This window comes from Corella eumyota, chromosome 5 (genome assembly GCF_963082875.1).
Source record: "Corella eumyota chromosome 5, kaCorEumy4.1, whole genome shotgun sequence".
In the NCBI taxonomy this organism is placed as follows: domain Eukaryota; kingdom Metazoa; phylum Chordata; class Ascidiacea; order Phlebobranchia; family Corellidae; genus Corella; species Corella eumyota.
The window spans coordinates 11721582-11735656 of NC_137494.1; the positions used below are offsets into that span (position 1 = coordinate 11721582).

The 14075-nt window shown below is 31.1% G+C and overlaps 1 protein-coding gene across 1 annotated transcript; it reads left to right on the top strand.

The window, feature by feature from the left end:
* The first annotated feature begins 1803 nt into the window (after window positions 1-1803).
* On the top strand, window positions 1804-12762 carry LOC145751988 (nuclear receptor subfamily 2 group F member 1-B-like). Its single transcript, XM_082568169.1, has 5 exons — window positions 1804-4885; window positions 5088-5416; window positions 6224-6425; window positions 8421-8948; window positions 11949-12762. The coding sequence occupies exons 2-5, from the start codon at window positions 5096-5098 to the stop codon at window positions 12224-12226; spliced, it is 1329 nt and encodes a 442-aa protein (XP_082424295.1). The 5' UTR covers window positions 1804-4885; window positions 5088-5095; the 3' UTR covers window positions 12227-12762.
* Window positions 12763-14075: the final 1313 nt, after the last annotated feature.

Genomic DNA, 14075 nt, shown 5'->3' on the forward strand with positions numbered 1-14075 from the left:
AGTAATTATTACTTGTTAATATCTAAATATGGACTTTAAAATAAAAGTAAAAAATAGTTAAGTGTTTAAAATCGATTAAATTTGCTTAGGTATTATTATGGTACATTAATAAAAAAAATTACTGAATTGTCAATTTTAAAATTATCTAAATGATCACTTCTATTTTTATAAAAACTTATCCCTTAAAAGTAAAGCTATCACCAATCTGCATCTCCAAACTACGTACGTCACTAACCGATATGACGTCACAAATATAATAACCCATCGCCGCACGGAAGCGCGAAAAATTATGCACGCAACGTATAATGTGCCAAAATTATTTTTCCAAATTTCGACTGAATATTGCATTGTTAAAACGTTTGCTCTTCCAACTTTAGAAGCTAAATATAATGGCGGCCGCATTAAAACCTAGTCAAAATAAATACACCAGCGTCTCGCGTGCCGGTGCATAGATTCTCACATTTTGTGACGTCACAATTAACATTGTTAGAGCAATCTAACCTTTATGACCTAAGTCTTGTCACGCTAAGAAAGATCGACGTGGCAGACATTAAAAAAATTTGGTAATTTTTTGACGAAATTAAAAATCAAAAATTTTTTTTAATAAAACTTTTAAAATGTTGTTATTTTAAGTTATTTTAGCGTTAAAACTATATATAAAAGTACAACACATTTTTTCAATTAAATATATTTTTTTATTTAATAAACATTTAAAAAAAAAAAAAATTCTAAAAAATTTACCAAAAAGTTATAAATGATTAACGATGTGTTATGATTTGCTATGATTATTACAAGCTTATAATTGACCATTGTTACGTCATAATCCAACCACTAATGGCCCGAAACCTGGAAAATAAAAGCGACTGTTTGATGCGAATATCGTTAAAGTGACAACGATAAGAATCGGGCAATCTGTGAAAATATCTGCGAATATAATTAGTCACAAAAAACTTAAATATTTAATTTTTTCTTTTATTATTCAGTATTATTTATTTAAATGTTTTTAAAATTTAATTTTGTCACATTAAAAATTCTAAATACATTTTTAAAATGTTTTTTTAAAAGAAAAAATATTTTTTTTAATTTAGGAATTTTTTTCGAGTTTTTAAAATATTGTATAAATATTTGCGGAGTAATAGAGTACAGCGGATGAATTTTAAGGTGTTGATCCTTATTTGCCCTAAAGTTCAAGAGCACAGACTAATCACGTGACCAAATCTTTCAACGGATCATAATCTTATCACTCGACAGCTCGAAAAAAAATTAAAAACTTTTGCAAAAAATTTTAGAAAAATATTTTTACAATTCGCTTGCATAATTCGAATCAGAAATTTATTTTTAGACATTTTCAATTATTTAATATCAGAATATTTAACAGGCATAGAGCTTTCTTAGATTTTATCATTTTTGTATTGATTTAAATAATGTCTAAAAAAATATTATTTTGACACTAAATTTAGATTTAAAATAAGTCAAAATATAGAGTACCAATACATTTCACGTGTTTACTTTTATTTACATGTTATCATAATTAATTAATAGTGTTAAAATTTTTTTAATTTTTTTATGACATTTTTTTAAATACATTGATTTTCAACAACAAACTTTAACTCGAAGCTGCCAATGTTATGGCGTAAATGATGTTTATGACGTCACAGAGCCTCGTTCAACATCAATGAAAACTCAAGTTTTTAAGTCACGCGAACTAAAAAGTTACAAGTAGCCTTGAAATTGGCAGAAAACGCTAAAAATCTTACAGTTTTTGACAGTAAAGTGGTAGTAAAGGAAGTAGAATAGGTTCTACAACTATTTTAGATTAATTCTTGTTTAGACTTTAGCTGTAAAGACGAAAATATCATATTTCTTCTACGTCAAGGTGAACTAATTGGTGCGTACAATTTCAAGTAGAAAATGTAGCTCTACAAACGCGTTTTTAAACTTAACATTTTTAGACCGAATTAAAAAAGGAAAAATTGCAGTCACAGTCTTAAAGTTAGTGCCCGTTTTATAATAAACGACTTTGAAAAAAGGAAATCCAGCAGAAGCTACCTGTTAGACAGCTTTAAAAGAAAAATGACATTGGGCTACCATCCAAAACAGTAGCAATTTTAAAGTATTTGTTAAGAGTTATTAAGCTAGCCAAACCAAGCAAACCAACTAATTTAACATGCCCTAAAAATGATGTGGTGTAAAAACAAACAACACAAGTTTACGATTTTATAACAAGTTAATTATCTATTCTTAGCACAAGTTTATTAATACTTCGGTACAAAAGGTCGCTCGGTTTATACTAATCAGTCCTTAATCAAACAACCAGTTCATATCGATTAGCTATTAACTGTCTTGACTTTGCAGCGTTTAAGGACAAGCTGATTAAGTTTAATTTATTAAATATAGGCCATAGGTAAGGCATGGCAAAATAAACTAGTAGCCTAACAATTTAAAGTTAACATCAATTAATAGCTATAGCCCCTGAAGGTTACTTATAATTAACTAAAACATGAAGCTTACAGTTAATGGGCGACCAGACGAGTTTAATTTTTTACTGATGCAATAAAAATACAATTTTATTTTAATATGCCTAAAAAATGTTACTAAAAACAAAAAATTGACAAAGTTTTGTTATATTAGGACGTCATCAATATGGTGACGCAGGCATTTTGTTATGTGACGCCCCCAAAAATTCAAGTCGCATACGCGGATTTATGTGCGAATTATCGGTATTATGACGTCAAAATATGCCACGTGAGCAGGCATTGTTTTTGTGGATTGTTAAGGAACAATAGCGACTTGTCAACCTCCCCACCTAGTCGATCTGTAATTCGAGAACTTTTCGAACAAATGTGAAATTATTTGATATAAAACGGCACGAGCCTATTTAAAAGACAAAACCAAGTAATTTTTACAGTTAAGTCGCCAAGTTTTTTATTTAAATTAAAGTCACAAGCAAAAGTAGTTTAGACAGGTAAGACAGTTTAGGTCATTTTATGTCATTTTTTTTTTAAATTGTTAAAAAGTTCCTTTTTTTGTCTAGGGGTGACCGTAACTCGATACTTAAGGGTATGTTTTAAATGTCATATTTTGTTGTATTAATATCCTGGTGTTTTTGAAACAATAAGGTCCCCTGAACAATCAACTATTTTAAGATAATGGAAAATATGTTGTTATATCAAAAATCAGACAGATTTCAAGTAAAATTTTAGAATTTGCAACAAAAAGAAGTTTTTGAGTCGTATTAGTAAAAAATAATCTAGGCAATTCCACAATTTAAATAGCATTTAGTAAGATAAATAAAAAAGTAATAATTTTAAAGGGCTATAGTTTATACAATAGGTAAATTAAAATAGAAAAGTTATAAAATTAAAAATATAACTACATTGAGCAATAACTATAAAAAGTATATTTAGACTAATACATTTCAATCAAATCTGGCGACAGTTATGACAAATACCTTAAATCTCAAAGGATATAAACGGATGACCAGCTATTAAGTTAATATTAGTTTGTCAACTATTAGGACTGTTTAGTAAGTGTTAGAATATAACTAAGCCTATCTTGTTGTTTTAACAGTAAAAGTATATTAAAATGTATTAAAAAAGACTAAAAAGCAATCTGCCAACTTTAAAATATTTGTGTGTGAATATATTTTATTTTTTGTGGATTTCTATGGCAAAAACAAGAGATATATAGTGACGTCACGAAGCAAAGTTAGTTACAGGTTGTCAGGCTTAAGACATAAACACAACACCTGCAGAATTTGTTGTTTTAATGCAAATAACACGTGCACAAGGCTGAATAAGACTCCCAGATTATTCAAAACACCACTCTAACATTATTTTCGCTTAAAACTAAGTCGGGGCGTTTAAGATTTTAAGTAAAACTTAACAGGCTGGATATTAAAAGGCTTTTTCTTTTATCTTAAGCAAAAGGCTAACGTATTGTGATGTCATAAGCTTTAATGTTACTTTAGAGGCTTTAATATTACGTCACCCAACTTAAGGCGCGATTTAATATAAACAAAATCGCAAACTAGAACCCGCGTGCTTGAAAAATCATCAAAATATTTGATTTCTAGAACACAGACAAATTTCATTTAGTTAGGAACGCCAGTTATTTGTGACGTCATTTAAGCGTAACGTGACACTGGACAGCGAAGTTTAGCGGTGGACAGACGGACGTGAGACGCGCGGGTACTGACCGTTCCTGTTTGATTAATGTCTGGGGTCAGTTCATGACAAAAGCCAAACTTAACCCTACTAATTAAAAGTTTTAATTGAAAAACCGGCCCTCGAAAATTACAGAATTTATAAATTAAGACCAAATTTTTATCATTTTTTACAGATTAAAAATACTTGTTTTATTCTAATTATTAGAAATGTAATAATTTAGCAAACGGTATTATTTTGACGACAGTTAGAAAAATAAATATGCTATTAAACCCATATAACTTTGTGTGTGTGCCTTTAATATAAAAAAGATTTACAGCATTGGCAAACTTATCTAATTAAACAGTTTACCTTAATAATAAAACGGGTGAAGTTCAAAAATTTAGGTAAACAAATGCGCTAAAATTGCCTGTAAATTGTAAACAGCTCAAATTCGTACCGACGACTCTCTCGCATTTCCCTTTTTCTCGTTTTCTCTCTCGCTTTAGCCTGAGACTGAATAATGATTGTGACGACACAAATGCCGAACAGACGAAGGTCGAACTCGCGAACTTGAAGCGGCAAGGTGTCATTACGTCACAATGTGATTTATCACATAACAATCGCATATAAATCTAAATTGTTATTTTGTTTAGAATGTATAGTTAGAGATTTTTTAACAATTTTTAGCTCAAAATTTGAATGGATATTTCAACCTTAACAAGAAATAACAAAAACAGGTAAAAATGTTAAAATTTAACCCTTTTTAAAATAGTTTTACTAAATTTTAACCGATTTCTTAACTAATTTAACGTGCTATATTCTGTAAGCAATTTTACTCGTTCTAATTTTGATACGTTTTTATTTTGCGCTTCAAAATTTTCTGCGGCGATTTGAACGTCAATCTCCCGCCGATGTCGATTGTTTCTCCCGATGTTCCAGCAAATAATATGGCGATGGTCGTGCAGAATAACTCGACTTGGCCTGACCACGTCAGACGCCAGCAAGAAGATGGCATGCCACCAGTGCCACCACTTAACCTTGAACCTGTCACAACCCCGCCTCAGAACACTAATATAACCCCAGGGGCGGCCCCCCCACACCCGGTACTCCCAACAACGGAACCTGCAATTTTACCCCAAACACCGACAACCCCGGGCGGGGGTTCGTTAAGCGACAGCAGCAACGTACCCAGCCTAAGTGGAGCAGGGGAAAGCACCCGACCCAACACTTCCGGTACGAGCACAGACAAGCCCCACATCGAATGCGTGGTAAGTGTTTTGATTGGTTGATTAAATTTTTAGCGAGATCTGATTGGTTAATGCGATAATTACTTCCGCCATTTTTTGATAATATTTTTTGTAGTTTTTAAGAGTCATAAAAATGATTTTACGGTGACTCATAACAATCTCAAGCCCTAGGCATAACTACATGTTAATATTCATATTATAAAACTGTTTTTTTAACATAATAATTCTAAGTCCTTTACTATTTAATATTCAATAAACGAAGCACTATGTGTTAAAAGTTAATATACAATTTTGTGAGTATATTTAATATAAAAAACAGTAATTGATTTATTTACTTAAACGTCACCTTGAAAAATTGAATTTTTTTTCATTACCAACAAATTGTCGACCAAAAAAACTGTTAAAATCGATACAATAACTTGTAATATTTACTTGCTGCATTTTATAAGGATCAATACTTAATTTCAACAACTAAATCAATACTTACTTAAACTTGACTTATAACATTGCCCGTGATATTAAAAACTACATTTTATTGGCTGCGAAAAAAATAAATTTGTTTTTATCGAGGAATTTTCGAATTACAGTAAATGGTATTGTTTATTATTTAATTATTTGGTAGTTTTTTCATTACACATTAAATTGAAATTCAAAGGCACTAAGCGTTAAATAACTTTTATTTAAATAAAATCAATCATATCATAATTTAAATACAACAAAAACAGTTATTCAACTAACTTTAATACGTTATTATTTATATCCTAACTACTTAAAAACAATTTACTCTTTTAATTTTGACGTCATAATCATAACTGTTTTATCACAAAGGTATGCGGGGACAAATCCAGTGGAAAACATTACGGGCAATACACTTGCGAAGGATGCAAGAGTTTTTTCAAGCGAAGCGTCCGCAGAAATCTATCTTATACATGTCGGGGTAACAGAAACTGCCCAATAGATCAACACCATAGAAATCAATGCCAATATTGCCGGCTTAACAAATGCGTTAAAATTGGAATGCGAAGAGAAGGTAAGGCTAAGATTACAAATTAAATTATGTTATTTAGGTTTTTTCGCGCAATAACAAAAGTATATAAAAAAATATACAATAAATATTACAACAATGCGATGGTAAAAATGACGAATCAATTTCATAATTTAAAACATGCCATAAGTATTAATGTTTACATAAAGTTGTTATATCCTACTATAGCAATTTAATCTCCTCAAAAAATATGCAACTTTAGACACTGGGCCAGGGGTAAATTACCCATAATTATAGGCTGTGTAGTGTACCGTCTTAAATCTTATATATAACAAAGTGCAAAAATGTGTGAAGGATTAATAAATTTTTGACCCTTTTTGAAACTTTAAAAATAGTTAAAATGTTGTATTAAAAATGCTTTAATTTTTTTAATTTCGTATAAAAGTCGCGTTGTAAAACTTTAAAAAAATGCTATAGATCATAATACAAGTAGTTAGTTGTAACGTAAACACAACTGAAATCAAATTTCAAATTTTTTTTCCGCTAATTTGTCTAATTTTCGGTGAAGTTATAACTTTTCTCAGTAAGCGTTGACTGTCCTGAAATGATCAAATTCAATTTCTTATTAACTATTGTATTGCCCTGAAGCCCAGTATTATTATAAGCGCGATATTAATTTTAAACAAGGTCAAATAAGGCCGTGATGAGGTCACTTCGCCGAAGTGGTCAAGAACGATAAGGTTCAACTCGGTTTAAAGTTGTTCGCACTGTTTATGACGTCACATCAAAAACCGATTGCCTTAACTTTGCTGGTGGCTGATTTTCGGACATTTTGTCAAAAACGGAAAGCGTTTTGTTACGAAAAGCGTCTAAACAATGGCCGTTTTTTATGACGTCACAATCGTATAGATTAGGGCGCGAAGCGTTTTTACGCGATCGCTACTGAAAGGAAAAGGAAAAGAATAATAAAGTTTAGAATGGTTTGTTGTTAATATTTTGTTTATTTATTTTAAAGTCAAATGTCGGATAAATAGACTGACAGGCGCCGTTATTAACACTACAAAAAATCCAATATAAAACTTGTTATTTACATAGGGCTAATTGCTCAATTCTAAAACATTTTCGATCGCCGTGACTTAGCGAAGCGTATTGTGACGTAACAATGTACTGTAACAATGATCATTATGTTGTTCGCGCATGGTCGCGTTTAGCATTTTGATTCCATTGTTACAAAACAATAGGAATTTCAATTAATCTTTTAATGTATCGTAATATAATTACTAACATATGTATTTGACAAAATTAAAGGATGTATTTAATTGTCTGTAATAATAAAGCCTATCAAAGGATCCAAAATGCTTCTAAATTGTTTCAAAATCTTTTAAACCTTGTTGTGAAGCCAAAATTCGAGTCGCGTGGCTCTATTAGGATACTTTAGACCTCTCTACCCCTACTTGACTGAAAGTTAAGGTAAAGTTGCCCATAAGGGCGTATAAGGACCTTGGTTAAACCAATTTTATTAGCATTGTATTATATAAAGCAACTGTTAAGTTACTTAAAAAAAAATGCTAAATTTTTGCGTTTTTTATGAACTGAAATAACGTTTTGATAAAAATAAAAATTAAAAATAAAATTAACTATATTTTTTTGTCAAAATTTGTTTGGTAAAATAAGGGTTAATTTCTATATGAACTGGATATAGGTAATTTATTGTGGCATTACAATAAAAATGACTTGCAGTTTTTTTCCCTAAATCACGAATTTTAAATCTTAAAAATTATACATGCAAAAAAAAAAAAAAAAAAACATTTTTTAATATTGCAAATTACTAGAGTTCATTAATGCATAAAGCTGTAGACAAAATAACTGAACTACCTTCAAAATTATGTACATTTTGATTAAAATTTATAAATCTTTTACATTTCAACAAATATTCAATTTGCAATTTAAAATTTTAAGCAATTTTTGTAAATGTTTAAAATAAAATTATTTTGCAAAAATTCAAAATTTATTTTTTTAAATATTTTTTGTATTTTTTAGCTGTTCAGCGGGGTAGAATGCCCCCTACCCAGCCCCACCCCGGACAATACGCCATCACGAACGGGGTCGACACGGGGTTCGGTCCCGGTTACATGTCCGGGTACATATCGATGCTCCTACGCGCCGAACCCTACCCTACTTCCCGGTTCGCTTTACAGTGCCCGGTACCTAACCAAATCATGGGTATCGACAATATATGCGAACTAGCCGCAAGACTCTTATTCTCAGCAGTAGAATGGGCCAGAAACATCCCATTTTTTCCCGACCTGCAAGTAACTGACCAGGTCGCGATGCTGAAATGGGTTTGGAGCGAACTATTTGTTCTTAACGCGGCGCAATCACATATGCCGTTACATGTGGCCCCTCTATTAGCCGCTGCGGGTCTACACACCTCGATGTCCGCAGATAGAGTGATGTCTTTTATGGATCATATTCGTATATTCCAAGAACAGGTCGAAAGGTTAAAGTCGTTGCACGTGGATTCAGCTGAGTATTCTTGCCTTAAAGCGATCGTGTTATTTACTTCAGGTAATATTTCTAACGTATTGCTTTCATTTTACCGAAAACGCCATTTTACCCACAATGCAACATTTTTTTATTAACCCTAGCTTACCCCTACCCTACTCTACTCTACGTAATGCACAACTTTGATTTTTTTAAATGTTAACCGAAATTTCGGCAAAATGTCGTCTTAAAAATTTTAGTTTTCGGTCAACTGGAATTTCGGTAATTTAAGCAGATTTATTCTAACGCATTTATAAATATTAAAATTTTAGTTTTTTTATATTAAGTTGGTCTGAATAGTATGGAAAATATATTATAATAAAAATTAGGTTTAAAAAATTAAAACCTTCTCAAAACCAAAAAAAATTCATTAACGTTTTTTAATAGTATTTCGAAAAACATTTTTTAAGTATTAAATTTTGATATACCAAAAGATAGAAAATACCTCTAAAAGTTGTGCAGGCATATAAAAATAATTTAACGCCATATTTAATGAAATTTTTTTTTAATTTTCTATTTCAAAATATTAAAAAATTTTTAATTTCAAAAAACTTGATAAGTTTCAAAAGTTTTAATCAAAGATTGCATCGGTGCGTTATTAATCTGAATTAATGTTTTTATTTTTGCAAAATCGATAATTACTTGATGGCTATAATAGTTCGACCAAGCAGAAAATGTAACTTGCAAAAAATTCGCAGACTTTTAAACTTTAAAAAATTCTAAAAAAAAATCACTTTCGCGCTCAGCGGGTGCTCTATTGTATATTCAACTTTATATTATGACGTCATAATATACGATGATATGTAATAGGATAGGGCTAAATAACTGGGCTTTTAATGCGACTTAGGCTAGAAAATACGCTTAAATTTTTATTTTTTTAGCTAATTGAATCAAATAAAATCGGTTTTCGCCATTTTTTTACGTGGGAACGAAAAGTTGATGGAATTATTCTGGTTTTGGGCGTGAGAATAAAAAAATAAAATGACAAATAAGTAAAAAATTTTTAAAAAATTTAAAAGAGTCTTTAAAAATTTAGTTTTTTTTTTTTTTTTTTTTTTATTATTTGGTTTTTTAATTATTTATAGTTTTAAGTATTAGATGTTTCAAAAATTAAACAAATTAAAATCTGAATTCCAATAAACTTTTACTTTCAATTAAATCTTGCCAAAAACTTTAACGAGTTTTTACTTCGCGATAATTAAGAATATAAAATATTCATAACTTCAAGTTCGCCATTTAAGACAAAAATAAACTTTTCAACTTTTACCCCGACTTTTAAAAATAAATTCCATCCAAAAAAAAAAAAATTAAAAATATCAACTCCTCGTCACGTGACTTTTAATGGGATTACAGTGAAAGCAGCTGAGTCACGTGGTATCCTGGTCACGTGACCAGCTTTTGCAATTAGGCTCGGCCCGTGAGAGGATATGTTTGTCCACTCGATTCCCGCGGGACGAGCGCGCGTTGCAGGCCTCTGTGACGTCACAAAGCCTTATTTTATAGCGGGCTAACTCGATCATAGCAAGAAGCTGGCAAGGTCAGAAAGGTCAAATCGAGATACCGGCCGCGACGCTGCTAAGTCGCTCGTTTACGTAAACAAAACGATTATGACGTCACAAAGCGCTTGCACGTGACTCGTAGCGTAAATGCTCGTTATTTTTTCTCGTAAATAACGAGTTTTGAGAAAAGCGATTTTATTAATTCTGTCACGTGACCTTGATTGACGTCGCGATAAGAAAAAAACGGTTTCCGTCGAAATTACGCAAGTGACGTCATAACTGGTGTAATTGTGACGTTTAAACTACGGCGAAAACGGTGATTCATGGTAACCACGTGTTTTTTCAACGATTTTAAAAATTTGTGGTTTGTTTATTTAAAAACAATTTAAAAAATGTTTATTGTAACGTTAGTAATATTTGGTTAAAGATTATTAATTACAATAACTTTTTGTTAAAAAAATTGGATAACTTGTAATTTACGGTCCTCGGACGAAGTTTTTTACTTAACAGACGTCGTTAAATTTAACAGCAGTTTTACAGTTCTATGAGGTTTATGCTGATATACTCTTATGCTATATATACCCTTAATTTATACATCTGAACTTTATATTACCTATGCATCTAATAAACACAATAATTATTATATATTATTCTTTACAAATGTCCAAAAAATTGATATTACCTAATTCACTATAATACACACTACATTTTTATTATGTCAAATTTATGCTATCTGAAGTTTAACACATTTTAAATACTTGCTATATTAAATCTACTTAACACTACAATTCTACTGGTGTTAAAATATAGAAAAATAAAACGCTTTTAAAAGGCAAAAAGCGCTTTTAGTTTAAAACACTTCGAGCAATTTATTTTAGGCATACGCAATATCATTATGTATATCGTTATACAAACTACTATTAAGTTAAAGTGAAATAAAGTTGTATTGTATTGGCGATAATTCGCAATTTTTTAAAGGTAACTAAACTATTTAATATAGGAATCTATTCAGGCGTATTTATCGAATATTTATTATTAAAAATAATAATTTGCAATTTAAAAAATTAAAAACTTTTATAATCAGTCGATTGCCCACCCAATAGGCTGTATTTAAATTGTTATAATATGGTCACAATTTGCAACTAATAAAAGTACGTGATAATCTACCTGCGGTTTGCAAACAGCAGTTTTTTAATAAGGATTATCATATATAGATACTATCGTCTTTACATAACTAACATTACTGTTATAAAATGTATTAATCTGATAGTGTGTTATACCTGCCATAGCAGCCGGCTACTTGCAAAAACGTTTTAGGTTCGAGCCTCACCAATGCCACACTATTCGCCCTTGAGTCTGGCGTCTACAAATAACTTAAAACACGTCCCACATTGCACACTTTTTCCTATAAAAATACAAAACCTATCACCTTAAGGTGATACAAAAAATCTAACAATAAATTGGTAATGTATTAATTTATATCGATTAAAAACAGTTATTTATAAAACATTTAATTTTTTTTCAGATTCGCACGGCTTAAGTGATATGAGTCACATAGAAAGCGTTCAAGAGAAATCCCAATGTGCATTGGAGGAGTACGTAAGACACCAATACCCGAACCAACCCTCCAGATTCGGAAAACTCCTTTTAAGACTCCCATCTCTACGAACTGTGAGCGCCAGCGCCATAGAGCAACTCTTCTTCGTGCGTTTGGTAGGGAAAACCCCTATAGAGACACTTATCCGGGATATGTTGTTGTCTGGAAGCTCGTACGGCTGGCCTTACCCGATGACGTTGCAATAGGGGCCTCCCTGTGACGTCATTGGCCGGTGACATCATCTCGAAGGTGAACTCCAAGAGGATTTATGCAAACGTCACTGGGGTATGACGTCATAAAAAATGACGCGCGTCTGACGTGGCAAGAATTTGCACATTTGATTTTGTGCAGAACGCGACTAAAATTTTGATTATGACGTCATAAAACATAAGAACAATCACCTTACTACCTCAAAATTAAAAAAAAATTACAAGAAAAATTAATAACAATTCGCGGATAAAAATGTGCAAATTTTTGGCCCGAGCTGCCATTTTGGAAAAAAAAAACATTTTGACAATGTTCCCATTTTCTTTATTTCTCTAGTTTAAATTTACCAACTAACATTTTTTCCGGTAACTGCCTTTATCCTGGCAAGTGCAAGCTTTTTACTGTGTGTCATTATTACGTCATAGTGTATTTTCGCGTGTGTTTATTATTACATCATCAAGTGTTTGATTTAGTGATTGGTCATCATAGGAAATTGTTGTAATTGCAAAAAAATAAATTAGAGCAATATCCACCATTTTTTAGAATTTTTCATGCAATTAGTGTCTTTATGACGTCACAATTCGCTTCACAATGGAGGGTCCAAGGGCAAGGTTAATTGGGCGGTGACCTCTTGTCTAAAAGGTCAAAGGTTACAGCTGGCTGGTGTCGTCTGTCCTTCAAAATAGTTAAGTCGCCTGGTCGCGGTCTGGTGACAATGGCGTAACAATGGGACATTCTAAGCGCATTGTAACAGTCTCGATTAACAAGTTGTTAAAAACAACAATGCTGACTTAAAAACGAACAACGCCTAAAAATATTTAAGACCAAAAATTCAGATATTTAGAATTTTTAATTAAATTAAAACCTTGTCCTCAAAAATGCTTTTATATTTTAAAAGAAAATTAACACTTCTGCTTTCTATGTTTACCCAATTTTGCAAAAAAAACTTATTTTCAGCTTAGTTTTTAATGTTATTATATTTTAGGCCCAGTGGAATTAAAGTGTGCATATGGTCTTATCTCATTAGGCTAACTTAATCCACTTCTATTGTGACGTATAATCGCTTATACGACCGCACTGCGTTGTAATCGACAGGTGTACTATGACCTCACAAGGAAAAATAATAGGGCCTACCTGACCTCTTTTTCTGTTAGTTCTGCTACCGTGAATTGCCTTATTTCATCAATTTTTTTTAGCGACGTCATAAATAAGGTAAATATGATGACACCCAATCTTATTAAGCAATTTGTTTGACCATTTTCTTTAATTATTACTTTTCTGATTTTGTGTTGGTACAACAATTGGGAATGTTTTGTTATTTGTTTTCTTCAAGAGTTATTATAAAATATTGACCATTATTAGTGCCAAAACTTGTAAAAAGTTAATAAAAAACAACTTATTTTGTTATAAGAATGGTATGTATAACATAAAAACCCGTTTTAAAAAATAAGTTTTGCATTTTTGTAAAGCTCTTGCTAAAACTATACTTTTTAAGCCCTTTGTCACCAACTAACGACGTGATTTATCAATTTGATAATCCACAACAAAACATAAACATCGTTAACTATTATTATACAACGTTTTTAAGCTAAATATAGACGGCACAAACAAATATTTACCTTGTAAAAATAAATAACATGTCAACTATCTACACAGAATTGAGGATAAGTAAATGATTAATAAAGAATCAGTGGGCCATGTCTAAATATTTTCGTGGGACGGTTGAAAAGTTTGTTTTGATTTTTGCGCAACAAGTTCTCGTAAAAATGTCGTTTTTAGAGTTATTAGGCAAGTTAGTAGCTTCTCTATCTTATACGAATGTTTTATTATTTGGGGAATTTAAAATCC